We start from the raw sequence: 20,527 nt of genomic DNA, 5'->3' as shown, positions 1-20,527 counted from the left end.
TGTAACATATCCTTTGTTGGCAATGACAGAGGTCAAACGTTTTCTGTAAGTCTTCACAAGGTTGCCACACACTGTTGTTGGTATGTTGGCCCATTCCTCCATGCAGATCTCCTCTAGAGCAGTGATGTTTTTGGCTTTTCGCTTGGCAACACGGACTTTCAACTCCCTCCAAAGGTTTTCTATAGGGATGAGATCTGGAGACTGGCTAGGCCACTCCAAGACCTTGAAATGCTTCTTATGAAGTCACTCCTTCGTTGCCCTGGCGGTGTGCTTTGGAACATTGTCATGTTGAAAGACCCAGCCACGTTTCATCTTCAATGCCCTTGCTGATGGAAGGAGCTTTGCACTCAAAATCTCACGATACATGGCCCCATTCATTCTTTCATGTACCCGGATCAGTCGTCCTGGCCCCTTTGCAGAGAAACAGCCCCAAAGCATGATGTTTCCACCACCATGCTTTACAGTAGGTATGGTGTTTGATGGATGCAACTCAGTATTCTTTTTCCTCCAAACACGACAATTTGTGTTTCTACCAAACAGTTCCAGTTTGGTTTCATCAGACCATAGGACATTCTCCCAAAACTCCTCTGGATCATCCAAATGCTCTCTAGCAAACTTCAGACGGGCCCGGACATGTACTGGCTTAAGCAGTGGGACACGTCTGGCACTGCAGGATCTGAGTCCATGGTGGCGTAGTGTGTTACTTATGGTAGGCCTTGTTACATTGGTCCCAGCACTCTGCAGTTCATTCACTAGGTCCCCCCGCGTGGTTCTGGGATTTTTGCTCACCGTTCTTGTGATCATTCTGACCCCACGGGGTGGGATTTTGCGTGGAGCCCCAGATCGAGGGAGATTATCAGTGGTCTTGTATGTCTTCCATTTTCTAATTATTGCTCCCACTGTTGATTTCTTCACTCCAAGCTGGTTGGCTATTGCAGATTCAGTCTTCCCAGCCTGGTGCAGGGCTACAATTTTGTTTCTGGTGTCCTTTGACAGCTCTTTGGTCTTCACCATAGTGGAGTTTGGAGTCAGACTGTTTGAGGGTGTGCACAGGTGTCTTTTTATACTGATAACAAGTTTAAACAGGTGCCATTACTACAGGTAATGAGTGGAGGAAAGAGGAGACTCTTAAAGAAGAAGTTACAGGTCTGTGAGAGCCAGAAATCTTGATTGTTTGTTTCTGACCAAATACTTATTTTCCACCATAATATGCAAATAAATTGTTAAAAAAACAGACAATGTGATTTTCTGGATTTTTTTTTCTCAGTTTGTCTCCCATAGTTGAGGTCTACCTATGATGTAAATTACAGACGCCTCTCATCTTTTTAAGTGGTGGAACTTGCACTATTGCTGACTGACTAAATACTTTTTTGCCCCACTGTATATATATTGTAGAGGTTTGTACTCAGCTGCCTTTGAGGCAAGCACAGGAAGCTGTATTACGAAAATGTCCAGGCAGGTTTATTAAGACTGCATAAACCACTCAAGGAAGCAAACAAAAGAACAGCTTTTTCCAGCACAAAGTACAAAGTCTATACAATATTGCGGGTTCGCATACTCAGGATAGTGTCTGGCTCTTTAGGCCTTAGCACAGACCAAAGCACAGGAGATCCACACATCTCCAGACAGTGAATGAGACACTCGGTCTCCATTTTACCTGCCAAACCATGCCCCTGGGGTGGGGATATGTGAACAGTCATTCCCGCCCATCTCTTATGGTTGCTCGTAAATCATAATAATTTGCACTAGCGACGTCATCACAAATCTAGCCCATGCGCGCACCTTATTCCGATAATGTCACTGCACCTCTGCTTCCGAGGTGTGCACTGCACATGACCGGAAAACATCTTCTGAACTCCTGGTCGTGCGTCTTTGAAGAGAAAATGTAGCTGAGCTGCAGTCAGTACCCAAGAACAGTGACTGCACAGCTCTATGCACTGTGTACAACTTTGCTGCAAACAACGGATCATAGGGGGTTTCTGGGTGTCGGACCTCAACCTGTCTGATATCGGTGATATAAGTAGTGGACAACCTTTTTTCACAGCGGAGTTATAAAGGCGTTTTATTGGAGGGGTGAGTGTTGATAACTGGAGACTAGCCAGTCTGTGACACTATTTGGCCACTTTCAAGCTTCAGAATTTTTTTTCCATTATTTTGTATCAGTATTTGTAAGCCAAAACCAGAAGTGGGTCCAAAAAACGATGTAGTACACATTTTTTTAATTATACTTTTTATCTGTATTCTTATTTTTACGTAGAAATAGTGATGAAAGTGAAAATGGCTCACCCTAAACACATTTTTTGCTCTGAAAAGGTTACTATGAATATGGACTACTTACTAACATCTAGATATGTTTGACCCAGTCCCAGAGCGCGCCTTCCTGAGCTCCAATTGCCCACTACCCCATGATATACTACTGTTTTTTTTATGGCAGCTGGGTCCTACTGAAGGCCCCAGAGACTAGCTTGTCAAGCTTTAAAGACTTTTTCAAAATTAAAAAAAATGAAAAACCTCAAATTCAAGTAACCCCACTTTTCACTTTTTAAAAATGGACATGGGAAAAAAGCATAAACATATTATGTAAACACTATAAAGAAGAAAAATAATCTATTTGTCAGAATCGCAAAAAAAAAAATGCAATAAAAAGCTATCAATACATAATTTGCATCCAAAAATATCAATAAAAACTTAAACCTTCCCTAAAAAAAATCCCTCACAGCACTCAATTGATGGAAAAATATAAGTTTTCGGAGACGCAAAATTTTTTTTTTTTTACACATTTCTGATTTTTTTTCACCATTCTAACAATAAAAAAAATCTATACAAATTTGGTATCGACGTAATTGTACTGCCCTGAAGAATTACACTGACAAGTCTTTTTTTATTATTATTCCACAATAAAACAACAATGGCAGAATTGCATTTTTTTTCTCCATTTCGCTTGCACTTGGAATTTGATCACCTTTCCCATTACAGTGTATGGTAAAATGAATGGTGTCATTCAGAACTCCAAATCATCCTGCCGAGAACAAGCCCTGTTATGGCTCTTAGAATAGGGAGGAAAAAACGAAAGCGCAAAGATGAACATTGACTGAGACGAGAAGAGCTTAAAGTTTTGATATCTTTGTTCCAAATGTAAATTCACACTATATTTTAAGTAATACAGATTGAACGGTTTGTTCTGCTTTGTTCTGTTTATCTTTGGTAGATCTTGCTGCTGGGAATATTCATTTATATAGAATGTGTTGGCTGTAAAAAGTTAGTTTCCATGGTGATAGAGTACTAGTATAAATTTATGCTGTCGATTTCAGCAATGCCATAATTTTTTTTTCCTTTTCGACAAGTAAGTTTAATTTAGTAATAGTAGTTTCGCCTGGTTTTCGCCGGATCCGGCAAATCTGCCATTTCCGGTTTCATGAAAAAACGTCCATAGCAACGTTTTTGATTGCTAGAATGGAAGTCTATGGGAGCCGGAAGGTGCCGGATCCAGAAAATGACGGATTCCGTTTTTTTAAACTGAGCATGCTCCAAATTTTTTTTTATCCTATAATCTAGATATGCTAGCTGGATTCGTCGAAAAAACTGATCTGTCGCATCAGTTTTTCACAATCTGCGCCGGATCCAGTTTTTTCAACATTCGCCGTATTGTGCCTGATGCAAAAAACCTGATTTGCCTAAGTAGCCTAAGCCAAAAGGTGCAAAATTATAAATGAAAGCCATTCGCAAGAAGAATTGTTTTGTCCAATATACGTGCATTTTAAATTAAAAAGTCCCCAAATATGGAAAACTAAGTACAGCCTGTAATACTTTCATGTAAATCCCTGCTCGTTCTGTGCCTCGGAGTCAAGCGGATGGACTGATTCAATGATTATCACATGTCTCAGTATGTGTGTGCTTATGGAAATAACAATTAGTAGGACCACCCCAATAGATTCTTAGGGATTTAATGAATTACAAGTTAGACTGAACATTTTCTCGCAAAGCTATTTATCCTTCTTAGCTCATCCTACTCTGAAAGATGTGATAATATGTGCCGGATCTAGTAACCTTGTGCCCAGGGGTGAACCTAGCCACACTGCTGCTTGAGGTGAACTTCAAAACGGCGCCCCCCCCCAAACACATATATAGTGCAGCCCCCCTATAGGGCTCCCATCTCATATACAGTCCCTCCATACAGTCCCTCCATACATTACATGAGTGATAACTATTGTGCATTCTACAATAGGTCATAAATCAGACAGTACAGTCCTCCATACAGTATTCTGGGCACCACAGTGCTCCTTACAGAATAATGAGCCCCATATATTGCTGCACACTGTATAATGAGCCCCATATATTGTTCCATACAGTATTGTGGGCACCGCACAGCGCCCCATACAGAATAACATGCCCCATATATTGCTCCATACAGTATAATGAGCCCCATATATTGCTCCATTCAGTATAATGAGCCCCACATGATGCTCCATACTGTATAATGGCCACACAGTGCTCAATACTGTATAATGGCCACACATGATGCTCCATCTACTATATAATTGTCTAAGGGTCACTTCCGTCTTTCTGTCAGTCACGGATATTCATTGGTCACGGCCTCTGTCTGTCATGGAATCCAAGTTGCTGATTGGTCTCGACAGCTGCCTGTCATGGCTGCCGCGGCTAATCAGCGACGGCCACAGTCCGATTAGTCCCTCCCTACTCCCCTGCACTCAGCGCCTGCTCCATACTCCCCGCAGTCACCGCTCACATAGGGTTAATGCCAGCGGTAACGGACCGCGTTATGCCGCGGGTAACTCACTCCATTACCGCCGCTATTACCAAGTGACCAAGTTTTTACTATTGATGCTGCCTATGCTGCGTCAATTGTAAAAAGATCTAATGTTAAAAATAATTAAAAAAATAAAAAATCATCATATACTCCGGCGCCTTTCCCGCTCCTCGCTCCTCCGGTGCTAAAGATGGTATGCGACAAGGACCTTATATGACGTCACGGTCATGTGACCGCGACGTCATCACAGGACCTGCGTGACAAGGACCTGCCATGACATCACGGTCATGTAACCGCGACGTCATCACACCCTGGGATCGGAAGCTGGCGAACAGGCGACAGAACTACAAGGGGCCCTCGGATCGGAAGGTGAGTATGTTTATTTTTTATTTTTTAACCTGTGACATACGTGGCTGGGCAATATACTACGTAGCTGGGCAATATACTACGTGGCTCTGTGATGTATACTACGTCGATGTGCAATATACGACGTGGCTCTGTGTTGTATACTACGTCACTGGGCAATATACTACGTCACTGGGCAATATAGTACGTAACTGGGCAATATACTACGTGACTGGGCAATATGCTCTGTGCTGTATACTACGTGGCTGGGCAATATACTATGTGGCTGGGCAATATACTACGTGGCTCTGTGCTGTATACTACGTCACTGGGCAATATACTACGTGGCTCTGTGCTGTACCTCACTGGGCAATATACTACGTAACTGGGCAATATACTACATAACTGGGCAATATACTATGTGGCTGGGCAATATGCTCTGTGCTGTATACTACGTGGCTGGGCAATATACTACGTGACTGGGCAATATGCTCTGTGCTGTATACTACGTGGCTGGGCAATATACTACGTGGCTGGGCAATATACTACGTGGCTCTGTGCTGTATACTACGTCACTGGGCAATATACTATGTGGCTCTGTGCTGTACGTCACTGGGCAATATACTACGTAACTGGGCAATATACTACGTAACTGGGCAATATACTATGTGGCTCTGTGCTGTACATCACTGGTCAATATACTACGTAACTGGGCAATATACTACGTGGCTGGGCAATATGCTCTGTGCTGTATACTACTTCGCTGGGCAATATACTACGTGACTGGGCAATATACTACGTGGGCTGTGCAATATACTACGTGACTGGGCAATATACTATGTGGTCTGTGCAATATACTACGTGGCTGGGCAATATACTACATGTGCTTTGCAATATACTACATGACTGGGAAATATACTACGTGGGCTGTGCAATATACTACGTGGCTGGCCAATATACTACGTAGCTGGGCAATATAGTACATGACTGGGAAATATACTACGTGGCTCTGTGCTGTATACTACGTCGCTGGGCAATATACTACACGGCCGGGCAATATAATATGTAGACATGCATATTCTAGAATAGCCGATGCGTTCGAATCGGGCCACCATCTAGTACTGTATAATGGCCACCCATGATGCTCCATACTGTATTATGGCCACACATGATGCTCCATACCGTATAATGGCCACACAGTGCTCCATACTGTATAATGGCCACACATGATGCTCCATACTGTATAATGGCCACACAGTGCTCCATAATGTATAATGGCCACACATGATGCTCTATACTGTATAATGGTCACACATGATGCTCCATACTGTATAATGGCCACACATGATGCTCTATACTGTATAATGGCCACACAGTGCTCCATACTGTATAATGGCCACACAGTGCTCCATACTGTATAATGGGCACACATAATGCTCCATACTCTATAATGGTCACACATGATGCTCCATACTGTATAATAGCCAGACATTATGCTCCATGCTGTATAATGGCCACACAGTGCTCCATACTGTATAATGGCCACACATAGTGCTCCATACTGTATAATGGCTACACATAATGCTCCATACTGTATTATGGTCACACATGATGCTCCATACTGTATAATGGGCCCACATGATGCTCCATACTGTATAATGGGCCCACATGATGCTCCATACTGTATAATGGCCTCACATGATGCTCCATACTGTATAATGGCTACACATAATGCTCCATACTGTATAATGGTCACACATAATGCTCCATACTGTATAATGGCCTCACATGATGCTCCATACTGTATAATGGGCCCACATGATGCTCCATACTGTATAATGGCCTTACATGATGCTCCATACTGTATAATGGGCCCACATGATGCTCCATACTGTATAATGGCCACACATAGTTACTCCTACACATGCGGCTGCGCTCCGTACACCTTGCACACATGGCTCCACTCCGTACTCACGCGGCTCCGCGCCATACACCTCGCACACACCCGGCTCTGCTCCATAGACCTCATACACACCTGGCTCCGCTCCATACACCTCATACACACCCAGCTCCGCTCCGTACACCTCATACACATGCAGCTCCGCTCCATACACCTCATACACCCCCGGGTCTGCTCCACACACCTGATACACACCCGGCTCTGCTCCGTACACCTCATACACACAAGGCTCCACTCCGTACACCTCATACACACACGGCTCCGCTCCGTACTCCTAATACACACCCGGCTCTGCTCCGTACACCTCATACACACACGGCTCTGTTCCGTATACCTCATACACACACAGCTCAGCTCCATACACCTCGTACACATTCAGCTCCACTCCATACACCTCATACACACACGGCTCTGCTCCATACACCTCGTACAGATTCAGCTCCGCACCATACACCTCATACACACACGGCTCTGCTCCATACACCTCATACACACACGGCTCCATACACCTCATATACACACTTACCATGGCAAGCAGCACAGCAGAGTCCTGCAATCCATGGAGGTCACGATCATGTGACCCCTGACTCCTCCCCTCCTGTGACCTCATCACAGGTCCTGTTTGCACAGAGCAGCCAATATGTGGTGTGCTGCTCTGTGGGTGCAGGGATGACCAGCTGATATTGAAAAATATTTAGAATTGAGAGTCCTCAGTGGTTGATACCTTTTAATGGCTAACTGAAAAGATGGTAACAAATTGCAAGCTTTCGAGACTACATATGTCTCTTCATCAGGCAAAGACTTTGCCTGATGAAGAGACGTATGTAGTCTCGGAAGCTTGCAATTTGTTACCATCTTTTCAGTTAGCCATTAAAAGGTATCAACCACTGAGGACTCTCAATTCTAAATATTTTTCTATCTGCTGGCTAACACGGTACAAAGATATATTTCTCAGCTGATATTGCACACCGTGGGTTGTGAGCAGGGGCGCGCGCACCGCACTAGTGACACCAAGTGTCATGGATTATGGAGAGTCCGCACCAGGTGCTCTGCCGCCCCCTGTCTTTCAGTGACGACTGCTGCCTGAAGCAAAGGGCTCAACTTGCCCCATGATAGCGGCGCCCCTGCTTGTACCTCTTAATGAACTCGATGCATGTTACCACTGACATGCACCTTTGTGTGCTTAGCCAGAAATGTTAGTCTGCTTTTTAGCTCTCAATTCTGCATATACTACATATCAGAGGTTATAGAGATGAGACAAAGTTCATTTTGGCCAGTTTCGCTTGAGTTGTTCCAAATAAAATTGATTTTAAGAGAAATTACCTCGAAAATGCTATTGTTACTTTCTGAAGTCTTTCCAAACCCATATACATAATAAATGGAAGGAATTAAAAATGCCAAAATACATTGTACTCTCCTGTCTTTAAGTTGCCCCAGCTCTCCAGTGCACTACGGTGATCTTTTCAGGGGCTCTTTCCATCACTGGGGCTCTTAACTGGCCTAACGTGGTCACATGCACGCCATTGACTTCAATAAAATCTATTGCCCCCCATATAATGCACATCTTTGATGTAAGGATCATGTGGCGCTCCCCATGTCACCACATGAAGTCAATCCCTATCCTCAGCGTGGAAGAACTGAAGACCAACATAGAGGTAGCTGCAACGGAGATAATGTTGGGACAGGTGAATGCCATTGATTGGTGAATGTAGTGTATTTTATTATTTTTTACCCTTCCCGACGCTCAAAACCGCAAAACGGCAGCCAGCAGGCTACCATTTTGCCTTATTTCTTTGAATCAAATCTCTAAAATTTCCCCCAAAATTCCCATATTTTGCCAGTGGTTCTTTAGTACTTTATGTACAGAACTCAACGTAGCCTAGCACCTACTTATTAATGTAGAAGACTTAAAATAGTTTTTAAGCTTCTTGACTTTTTTTTCAGTATTTTGAAAGGCATAACTCTTTGTGACCAGTGACAGGTGTTTTTTTTAAACCTGAATGTAACATTTAATTTCTTTCCTGTGAAGAACACCCTTGCTTCAAGCCTTGACTCTTAAGAGATTGGTCTTATTGGTAACTGTTACAGGAACGTCATCACTGACTTAAACCTAAACTTTTGTAAATAAATGACTGTAAATCGGTTGTGTCCAGGAGAGCATTTATGAGCCGGCTAACTGGTTTTCTGAAAGAGGAAATATTGGCATACACCAATCTACAGGAGGAAAGTAGGCTTTATTCTTATGTGAATGTTTCCTTTATTTTTCAGACTTTCCAGCAGTCGTCTCTGCAGCATAAATCCAAGAAAAGAAATAAAGGTAATGTGAATAATTACAAAGTGTGGGAAATAAAGTTCCTGTGAAACTAATGACATTTGGAGAAGCAGCTGGATAAGATGATTCAGGAACTGCAAATATTCTGCGTCTGAAGTATGAGATTTCATGTGGGAGGTGATATCAATTATATAAATGCTATATTTCCATCCGAGCTTGTAAACATTTCAATAGCTATTCTGTAGCAGGATTACGATGTTTCACAATTAGAACCTGGGTTTTATTAATTCCATTGTTTTTGTCGTGTGGTGCCATATACATAACTGTGCATGTAGTAGCCAGTGCTCTAGTAATTATTGTTGTAAAGCTACTTAGGCATTATGTTTGGCCAAACCGTTTTACATGTTTCACCAAAGGTAGGTCCCAGATGTATATAGGTGTTTAGGTGTTTGCCTGTATAGTTGCATATTTCTGCTATTGACTTCCATCTAAAAAAGTTAGAGATTATTCAGGACTATATTAATTTTTCACTGTTGACCTAAGAACCAGCAGGCAGGCAGTTGCTAACTACCTGGCTGTTCTACCCTGCCAGATTTCTGCCGGTACAGAGCGTTCACCGACCGCTCCTGATGGCGATTCTGTGGCTTCTGCTGATGTCGCATCATCAGGGCAGTGGCTTCTCTTCCACTCTGATTAGTTGATGGGACATGACTGTCAACGTCATGCTGATTGACAGCCAGCTCCCCTATACATAACTGAGGGAAGGCAACTGTCAGTCACCCTAACGTTGAGTGTCACACCCCGTCAACAGAGTAACCTGAGTGAAAAAGAGCTGCTCTATTGACATTGACGTGGAGGAGCTAAATTGCCAGCAGGAGCGGTCAATGACCACTCTGTGGTGGCGCCAGATAGAACAGGTAGGTCATTGCTAACTACATAGCAACTACATGCCTATTAATTTTTGGCTCATAGTAAAAGAAAAAATAATTTAGTCCTGGATGATCCCCTTTAACCTTATGCTTTTCAATAGCCAAATGCCAAAAATACTTTTCTTCTGTGATCATTTTGTTATATGTTTATGAGCATATTAGATGTATATGATGGGACAATTTGATATACCGTATTTTTTTGCCCATTTTCGAAAAAGTAAAGGACCATAAGAAAGCACAACAGACTGCAGGACCTGTCACAACCACTGGGTGGCCACATATTTACATAAATAGTATATATAGTATTTTTCAGACCAGAAGGGCTTGTTCAGACATTGCATTTTTTCTGCATATTGTTTCAGGAGTCAAAAAATGCTGCACTTTACAGTAACAGCAAAATGAATGCAATTTCTCCTGAAATCTCATAGACATGCTGCTTTTTTTTTCATTGTGGATTTTAATTATCAATGCATTTTTTTTTCAAATCTGCTGCACACTGGGGAACACAATTTTTTAAGAGTTAGGTCAGACAACTGTTCTTAATTAATTTTTGGATGCTGAATCCAGAAATGATCTCAGTTTTTCTCTATCACGTCAAGTTTTTGAACTATAGGATTTTTGTCTTCTCAAAACTCTGTAAACTAATGTACCTAAAAGGTGTTTTTTTTATTAAATAGTACAAATATGAACAAAAAATGAAATATATAAGAAATAGGCATGACAAAGTTGTGACTACTCTTACAAGTTGCCACGTAGCTCTATATGAGTCGAATTGTAATCAGATAACAAGTCTTATTACAGATATCAGTGCAATTGTGCTTCTCTGGCAGGTAAGTTGTGTAGGAAAAACTTGACGTGCTAGAAAAAAACTGACTACATTTTTGGAATCAGCATGCCAATTTTAGTATAAATCAGCTCAAAAACCTAACTCAACAGAAATTTTTTTTCAAATTGTTCCCCTGTGTTATTTTAGCATTTTTCACCCATTCAAATACATGAGAGAAGAAAAACGCACTTAAAAACACTTAAGCGTGCCTTTTGTGCACAGTGTTTTTTCAGATAACAATCAAATTTTTTGCGGCAGAAAAGTCCACGGCAAATAGTCTACATGAGCACATTCCGTAAGGTGCACCCGACTATAGCTGCCACCTCGGCCATAGGCAGTAGAAAATATGGAAAAAATATATTCCATGCTAACTAACAGTCTAAGGAAGCATTAGGGTTAATGTCCCTATCAGTGTGTAATTCACTGTTGGACGGAAGGGAGTGTATGCTATCTATTCTAGGAGCTGAGGTTACAGCTAGGGATGACACACGCTGCCTGTGCGATACTGCGACAAGTGGTTGTGGATTAAGGAGTTAGCCTGGTAGGGATTTTAGATTGATAAATAAAATATCACTATACAGATTTAGCAGGTGGTAGACAAACAGGCTGCAAACAATGTTAACAGTGTAGATTGCCAAGAACGCTGTACCCTACTAATGTAGCGCATTATTTTACCTGTAAGTTTGTATATTGTACGCAGCAGGTGTATTAGCTAGCCTGTGGATAGGGTTAGCAGGTAAAGCTAGCCCTGGTGGGGAGGAGTTACATGGGCACTTAGGAAGCTAGTTCCTGGTTGTTCGGCAGCTCTTATTCAGCTACTTAAGAGAGAAGTATTGTCTAGAACAGAGGTCCCCAACTCCAGTCCTCAAGGCCCACCAACAGGTCATGTTTTCAGGATTTCCTTTGCATTGCACAGGTGATGCAATTATTACCTGGGCAAAACTAAGGAAATCCTGAAAACATGACATGTTGGTGGGCCTTGAGGACTGGAGTTGGGGACCCCTGGTCTAGAAGGCCTCAGGTTGGAGAGTGTGTTAGTGACAGAGTATCTAAAGGGTTAAGAAGTTCAAGAAACAACTTGTACAGAAACTGAGTAGTTTACTAGTAGTCACTACTACTAACAGATGGGTGCAGAGATAGAAGGAAAAGTCATAAGAAGGTTCCTTTCACCATCAGTGAGTACCTGCTGAGACATTATGCAAAGATGAGGGAGGCGTAATTCCCCTAGGTGGCTACATGGAGTGGGCTACAGGTCAACGTGTAAAACCAGTCCTGGAGAATTAGAGAAGTCTTTTCCAACCAGGAAGGAGCATAGGGTAAGCATGCCAGTAAAGATGTTTTTACAACAGACTGTGTATTCACTGAATCGTCGCAAAATGTTAAGTTCCCCATACCGTCAAACTACTTGTGGTCTGAAAAGGGATATGCCGCATCCCAGTTCGCATGCACACTCAGGACTACCGTAACAGGGTGATTAAGGACCGCAGAGCAAACCTCACCAGCAATGGTCCATTACAAGACGTAGACATTTTTATCAACGTATTTTCCTGCCAAAAAGCTAATGTTGCCTTAAAAAGAAGAAACCTCTCCCAACGGTATATCACAAAGTCACTTATTTTTTTAAAGCTGGTCATTTCGTGCCACTCATCTCAATATTGAGCCAAGATGTGAGATAAGTAAGGACGCATATGTAACCTTACAAGTGACCAGCCTTATTTATGTGTGGAACCAGATGACCAGCTTTAAAAAAAAAAAAAAAAAAAGTTGTGGGCCCATCTGTGATCACATTGTAGTAATGTGAATTGCAGCCTGTCAAAGATTTTGCTGGTATGTCACGATAATATACTGTATAAAACTTGTATAGTGAAAAATTGGACCCTTTAACAAAATTGAAAAAAAAAATATAGGTGGACACACCCATATATGCATAGACCTAGACATATACCTGGCTTTATTATTTGATCATATAATTAATTTAGGAAAAAAAATATTTTATAGAAATCTAAATGATATATTGCCTAGAAGAGGTCAAGCATGCTGATCGATAAAAAGCAGGTTTGCAAGCAGCTAATGACTGATGTGCTGCAGATCATGGAGAAGTGTAGGAGGGGGAGTTCATCATCAGGTGTGTGGTGGGGAGTGTAGATCCACTTCTTGTATATGATCTCTGTAGGTGAATAAGTCCTGCTGGATCTGCAGCGCAAAGACATAACTGAAATTACAATGATGCTGCTGCTGTAGACAGCTTGGGAAAATAGATATGCTGCCTGACAGGCAGGACTGCTACCAGGAGATGTTATTAAGATTTGGCCAATAATGTCATTTGAAAATGATCTTTTCAGGCTATGTAGAAAATACACACTGATCAGCCATAATATTAAAACCACTGAAAGGCAAAATTAGTGGCATTTATTATGTCTTCACGATTAAGTAGAAAGTGAACATGAAAAATGGGCAAAAGCCGTGACAGAGGCCAAATCGTAACGGCTAGACTACTGGGTCAGAACAACTCAAACATATCAGAGCTTTTGTAGTCTTCTTGGCATATATTGTTTAGTGTGTACCAAAAAAAGTCCAATGAGGGACAATGTCCTGGAGGCAGTGTCCATGAGTGACTCATTTATTCCCACAACAACATGTGATCCAATCCCCCAGAAGAGCTTATGGACATGGCGATCATTATAGAAGGTGTAGGGACATAGCGATCACTAGGGTTGAGCGAAACGGGTCGTTCATTTTCAAAAGTCGCCGACTTTTGGCAAAGTCGGGTTTCATGAAACCCGATCCGACCCCTGTGCGGGGTCGGCCATGCGGTACGCGACTTTCGCGCCAAAGTCGCGTTTCAATGACGCGAAAAGCGCCATTTCTCAGCCAATGAAGGTAAACGCAGAGTGTGGGCAGCGTGATGACATAGGTCCTGGTCCCCACCATCTTAGAGAAGGGCATTGCAGTGATTGGCTTGCTGTCTGCGGCGTCACAGGGGCTATAAAGGGGAGTTCCCGCCGACCGCCATGTTACTGCTGCTGATCTGAGCTTAGGGAGAGGTTGCTGCCGCTTCGTCAGAAGCAGGGATAGCGTTAGGCAGGGTCCATTAACCACCAAACCGCTTGTGCTGTAGCGATTTCCACTGCCCAACACCACCTTCGGTGTGCAGGGACAGTGGAAGCTACATTTTTTTTTTTCCCCTCAGCGCTGTAGCTCATTGGGCTGCCCTAGAAGGCTCCCTGATAGCTGCATTGCTGTGTGTACGCCGCTGTGCAAACCAACTGCTTTTTTCAAAGCACAAATCCTCTTGTTCCTTCCTTTCTGCACAGCTATCTTTTTTGTTTGTACACACTTTTTATTTAATTTGTGCATCAGTCCACTCCTTATTGCTGCCTGCCATACCTGGCTGAGATTACTGCAGGGAGATAGTAATTGAAGGACACTCCCTGTTTTTTTTTTTTTTTTTTGTGGGAGATTAAGATTGACATTTCTGCTAGAGTGCCATCCCTGTCTGTGTCATCTCTCACTCAGTGGGCCATAGAAAGCCTATTTATTTTTTTGCTTGATTTGGGTTCTAAAATCTACCTGAAAAAATCACTACATCAATCAGTGGGAGAAAAATATTGGCCTCAGGGCTTGTGTGCCACTCTTGACTCCTGTGTGTGCCATCTCTCAGTCAGTGGGCCATAGAAAGCCTATTTATTTTTTTGCTTGATTTGGGTTATAAAATCTACCTGAAAAAATCACTACATCAATCAGTGGGAGAAAAATATTGGCCTCAGGGCTTGTGTGCCACTCCTGACTCCTGTGTGCATCATCACTCACTCAGTGGGCCATAGAAAGCCCTTTTTTTTTTTTTTTTGCTTGATTTTGGTTCTAAAATCTACCTGAAAAAATCACTACATCAATCAGTGGGAGAAAAATATTGGCCTCAGGGCTTGTGTGCCACTCCTGACTCCTGTGTGCATCATCACTCACTCAGTGGGCCATAGAAAGCCCTTTTTTTTTTTTTTTTGCTTTATTTGGGTTCTAAATTCTACCTGAAAAAATCAATAAATCAATCAGTGGGAGATTAATATTGGCCTTTGGGCTTGTGTGCCAGTCCTAAGCGTGCCATCTCTCTCTCTCAGATAGTGGGCCATAGAAAGCCTATTTTTTTTTTTTTTATTGGGTTTATAAATTTTCCCTGGAACCAAAAAAAAAAAAGTGGGAGATTAATATTGGCCTCTGGGCTTGTGTGGCAGTCCTGAGCGTGCCATCTCTCTCACAAATAGTGGGCCATAGAAAGCCTATTTATTTTTTTGCTTGATTTGGGTTCTAAAATGTACCTGAAAAAATCACTACATCAATCAATGGGAGAAAAATATTGGCCTCAGGGCTTGTGTGCCACTCCTGACTCCTGTGTGCATCATCACTCACTCAGTGGGCCATAGAAAGCCCATTTTTTTTTTTTTTAGCTTTATTTGGGTTCTAAATTCTACCTGAAAAAATCAATAAATCAATCAGTGGGAGATTAATATTGGCCTTTGGGCTTGTGTGCCAGTCCTAAGCATGCCATCTCTCTCTCTCAGATAGTGGGCCATAGAAAGCCTATTTATTTATTTATTGGGTTTATAAATTTTCCCTGGGAAAAAAAAAAAAGTGGGAGATTAATATTGGCCTCTGGGCTTGTGTGCCAGTCCTGAGCGTGCCATCTCTCTCACAAATAGTGGGCCATAGAAAGCCTATTTATTTATTTTTTTTTGGTTTTATAAATTCTCCCTTAAAAAAAAAAGGGAGATTAATATTGGCCTTTGGGCTTGTGTGCCAGTCCTAAGCGTGCCATCTCTCTCTGTCTCTCAGATAGTGGGCCATAGAAAGCCTATTTATTATTTTTTTTATTGGGTTTATAAATTTTCCCTGGAACAAAAAAAAAAAGTGGGAGATAAATATTGGCCTCTGGGCTTGTGTGCCACTCCTGACTCCTGTGTGCGTCATCTCTCACTCAGTGGGCCATAGAAAGCCTTTTTTTGTTTTATTTGTTTTCTAAATTCTCCCTGAAAAAATCATTTTATTTTATTTGGTTTCTAAATTCTTCCTGAAAAAATCATTTTATTCTATTATTTTTTTTTCCTAAAGTCTCCCTGAAAAAAAAAAAAAAAAAACAAATCAGTGGGAGATTAATATTGCCCTTTCTGCTTGTGTGCCAGTCTTGACTCCTGGGTGTGCCATCTCTCTCTCTCTCTCCAATTGTGGGCCATAGAAAGCCTATTATTTTTTTAGTTTGATTTGGGTTCCAAAATCTACCTGAAAAAAATCACTACATCAATCAGTGGGAGATAAATATTGGCCTCTGGGCTTGTGTGCCACTCCTGACTCCTGTGTGTGTCATCTCTCACTCAGTGGGCCATAGAAAGCCTTTTTTTGTTTTATTTGTTTTCTAAATTCTCCCTGAAAAAAATCATTTTATTTTCTTTGGTTTCTAAATTCTTCCTGAAAAAATCATTTTATTCTATTTTTTTTTTCCTAAAGTCTCCCTGAAAAAAAAAAAAAAAATCAGTGGGAGATTAATATTGCCCTTTCTGCTTGTGTGCCAGTCTTGACTCCTGGGTGTGCCATCTCTCTCTCTCTCTCCAATTGTGGGCCATAGAAAGCCTATTATTTTTTTAGCTTGATTTGGGTTCCAAAATCTACTTGAAAAAATCACTACATCAATCAGTGGGAGATAAATATTGGCCTCTGGGCTTGTGTGCCACTCCTGACTCCTGTGTGCGTCCTCTCTCACTCAGTGGGCCATAGAAAGCCTTTTTTTGTTTTATTTGTTTTCTAAATTCTCCCTGAAAAAATCATTTTATTTTATTTGGTTTCTAAATTCTTCCTGAAAAAATCATTTTATTCAATTTTTTTTTTCCTGAAGTCTCCCTGAAAAAAAACAAAAACAAAACAAATCAGTGGGAGATTAATATTGCCCTTTCTGCTTGTGTGCCAGTCTTGACTCCTGGGTGTGCCATCTCTCTCTCTCTCTCCAATTGTGGGCCATAGAAAGCCTATTATTTTTTTTAGCTTGATTTGGGTTCCAAAATCTACCTGAAAAAATCACTACATCAATCAGTGGGAGATGAATATTGGCCTCTGGGCTTGTGTGCCACTCCTGACTCCTGTGTGCGTCATCTCTCACTCAGTGGGCCATAGAAAGCCTTTTTTTGTTTTATTTGTTTTCTAAATTCTCCCTGAAAAAATCATTTTATTTTATTTGGTTTCTAAATTCTTCCTGAAAAAATCATTTTATTCAATTTTTTTTTTCCTAAAGTCTCCCTGAAAAAAAAACCAAAAAAAACAAATCAGTGGGAGATTAATATTGCCCTTTCTGCTTGTGTGCCAGTCTTGACTCCTGGGTGTGCCATCTCTCTCTCTCTCTCCAATTGTGGGCCATAGAAAGCCTATTATTTTTTTTAGCTTGATTTGGGTTCCAAAATCTACCTGAAAAAATCACTACATCAATCAGTGGGAGATAAATATTGGCCTCTGGGCTTGTGTGCCACTCCTGACTCCTGTGTGCGTCATCTCTCACTCAGTGGGCCATAGAAAGGCTTTTTTTGTTTTATTTGTTTTCTAAATTCTCCCTGAAAAAATCATTTTATTTTATTTGGTTTCTAAATTCTTCCTGAAAAAATCATTTTATTCTATTATTTTTTTTTCCTAAAGTCTCCCTTAAAAAAAAAAAAAAAATCAAATCAGTGGGAGATTAATATTTACATTTGTGCTTCAGTGACAGTCCTGCGTGTGTGGCATCTCTCTCATTTGTTGCCACCAACAACAGAGTGTGTAACATTGTGCCTGATTTTCGTTGTGGTCTCACTCACCTGTAAAGGGGTAGCTAAATCATACTGAAGTTATAGCTCACCGTGTAATTTGTGTGACAGCAACAAATACCGTTAGTTTGTTTACGTTTTTAAAACAATGAGGAAGTATGGTGGAAGAGGTCGTGGCCGGGGGCGTTCATTGTCAGCTGGTAATGAGGGTAGTGGTAGTGGTGGAGCATCAGCTGGTCGTGGGAAAAAAAATATTGCACCTAAGTCTGGAGCTGTGGAGCCAGGTTCGTCGTCAGGCTACACAAGGCCTCGAACGCTCCCTTTTCTGGGAGTAGGAAAACCGCTTTTAAAGCCGGAGCAGCAAGAGCAAGTTTTGGCTTATCTTGCTGACTCAGCCTCTAGCTCTTTTGCCTCCTCTCGTGAAACTGGTAAATGTCAAAGCAGCGCGTCGTTAGTGGATGTTCACGGTCAGGGACAAGTCGCTTCCTTGTCCTCTTCAGCAAAAACAACAACAGAGAAGAATGCAGCAGGCGACACAACGGGTTACTCCATGGAGCTCTTTACACATACCGTCCCTGGCTTAGAAAGTGAAGCAGTTAACAGTCCATGCCCATTACAAGTTGAATCTGACATGGAGTGCACTGATGAACAGCCACAGCCAGACTACTATGTTGGTCCTTTGACTCAGACCACAACATTGCCCTCGCAGGGTGCTGATCAAGAATCAGACCCTGATGAGACTATGTTGCCCCATCACGAACGCTATACCACCGACCGACACGGTGACACAGACGAAGTTGCACACGAGCTACAAGAAGAGGTAATAGATGACCCAGTTCTTGACCCCGATTTGCAGCCATTGGGGGAACAGGGTGCAGGCGGCAGCAGTTCTGAAGCGGAGGAGGAGGGGCCGCAGCAGGCATCAACATCGCAACAGGTTCCATCTGCCGGGCCCGTATCTTGCCCAAAACGCGTGGCAAAGCCAAAACCTGCAATGCCTGAAAAGGTATCCGATGCTAGAAAGAGTGCAGTCTGGCATTTTTTTAAACAACATCCAATTGATCAGCGCAAAGTCATCTGTCAAAAATGTTCAACTACCTTAAGCAGAGGACAGAATCTGAAAAGTCTCAATACAAGTTGCATGCATAGACATTTAACCACCATGCATTTGCAAGCCTGGACTAACTACCAAACGTCCCTTAAGGTTGTAGCACCCTCGGTTGTAGCATGTTAAAGAGCGCATCGTCCATGCACTCAGGCAATCTGTGAGCACAAAGGTGCACCTGACAACAGATGCATGGACCAGTAGGCATGGCCAGGGACGTTACGTGTCCATCACGGCACACTGGGTAAATGTGGTGGATGCAGGGTCCACAGGGGACAGCAAGTTTGGGACAGTTCTGCCTAGCCCACGGTCTAGGAAACAATTGGCTGTAGCCGTTCGCACCACCTCCTCCTCCTCTTCGTCCTCCTGCAGAAGCGAGAGCTCGTCCACAGACCGCAGTCGCACAACCACTCCATCCGCAGCTGCCACTGTTGCACACCAGGTCTCCCATTATGGGGCAGCTACTGGCAAACGTCAGCAGGCTGTATTGGCTATGAAGTGTTTGGGCGACAACAGACACACCGCGGAAGTTCTGTCCGAGTTCTTGCAGAAAGAAACGCAGTCGTGGCTGGGCACTGTAGATCTTGAGGCAGGCAAGGTAGTGAGTGATAACGGAAGGAATTTCATGGCTGCCATCTCCCTTTCCCAACTGAAACACATTCCTTGCCTGGCTCACACCTTAAACCTGGTGGTGCAGTGCTTCCTGAAAAGTTATCCGGGGTTATCCGACCTGCTCCTCAAAGTGCGTGGACTTTGCTCACATATCCGCCGTTCGCCCGTACACTCCAGCCGTATGCAGACCTATCAGCGTTCTTTGAACCTTCCCCAGCATCGCCTAATCATAGACGTTGCAACAAGGTGGAACTCAACACTGCACATGCTTCAGAGACTGTGTGAACAGAGGCGGGCTGTTATGTTTTTGTGGGAGGATACACATACACGGGCAGGCAGTAGGATGGCAGACATGGAGTTGTCAGGTGTGCAGTGGTCAAAGATTCAAGACATGTGTCAAGTCCTTCAGTGTTTTGAGGAATGCACACGGCTGGTTAGTGCAGACAACGCCATAATAAGCATGAGCATCCCCCTAATGCGTCTGCTGATGCAAAGTTTGACGCACATAAAGGATCAGGCGTCTGCAGCTGAGGAAGAGGAAAGCCTTGATGACAGTCAGCCATTGTCTGGCCAGGGCAGTGTACAGGACGAGGTAGCGGGCGAAGAGGAGGAGGAGGACGAGGAGGATGATGGAGATGATTATATTTTTAATGAGGAAGCTTTTCCGGGGCCACTGGAAATTGGTGGCGCGGCAAGGCCGGGTTCTGGTTTTTTGAGGGACACAAGTGACGTGGATTTGCCTGAAACTGCCCCTCAACCAAGCACAACCGCAGATTTGAGAACTGGAACTTTGGCCCACATGGCGGATTATGCCTTGCGTATCCTCAAAAGGGACACACGCATAACTAAAATGATGAATGATGACGATTACTGGTTGGCCTGCCTCTTTGATCCTCGCTATAAAGGCAAATTGCAAAATATAATGCCACATGAG

General features: G+C 42.7%; 1 protein-coding gene across 14 annotated transcripts in view; it reads left to right on the top strand.

Moving 5' to 3' along the window:
* Positions 1–20,527, top strand: part of CNKSR2 (connector enhancer of kinase suppressor of Ras 2) — a 550,079-nt gene that overhangs the window by 413,680 nt on the left and 115,872 nt on the right. For all 14 annotated transcript variants that reach the window (XM_069761485.1, XM_069761477.1, XM_069761484.1 and 11 more), the window contains one exon: positions 9,342–9,390. In XM_069761485.1, the coding sequence (XP_069617586.1) occupies positions 9,342–9,390 (49 nt within the window). The remainder of the gene's footprint in view (positions 1–9,341; positions 9,391–20,527) is intronic.

Source organism: Ranitomeya imitator, chromosome 3, assembly GCF_032444005.1.
Source record: "Ranitomeya imitator isolate aRanImi1 chromosome 3, aRanImi1.pri, whole genome shotgun sequence".
Lineage (NCBI taxonomy): Eukaryota > Metazoa > Chordata > Amphibia > Anura > Dendrobatidae > Ranitomeya > Ranitomeya imitator.
The sequence above is the reverse complement of the archived record's forward strand: the minus strand, read 5'-3'. Positions and strand labels throughout refer to the sequence as shown.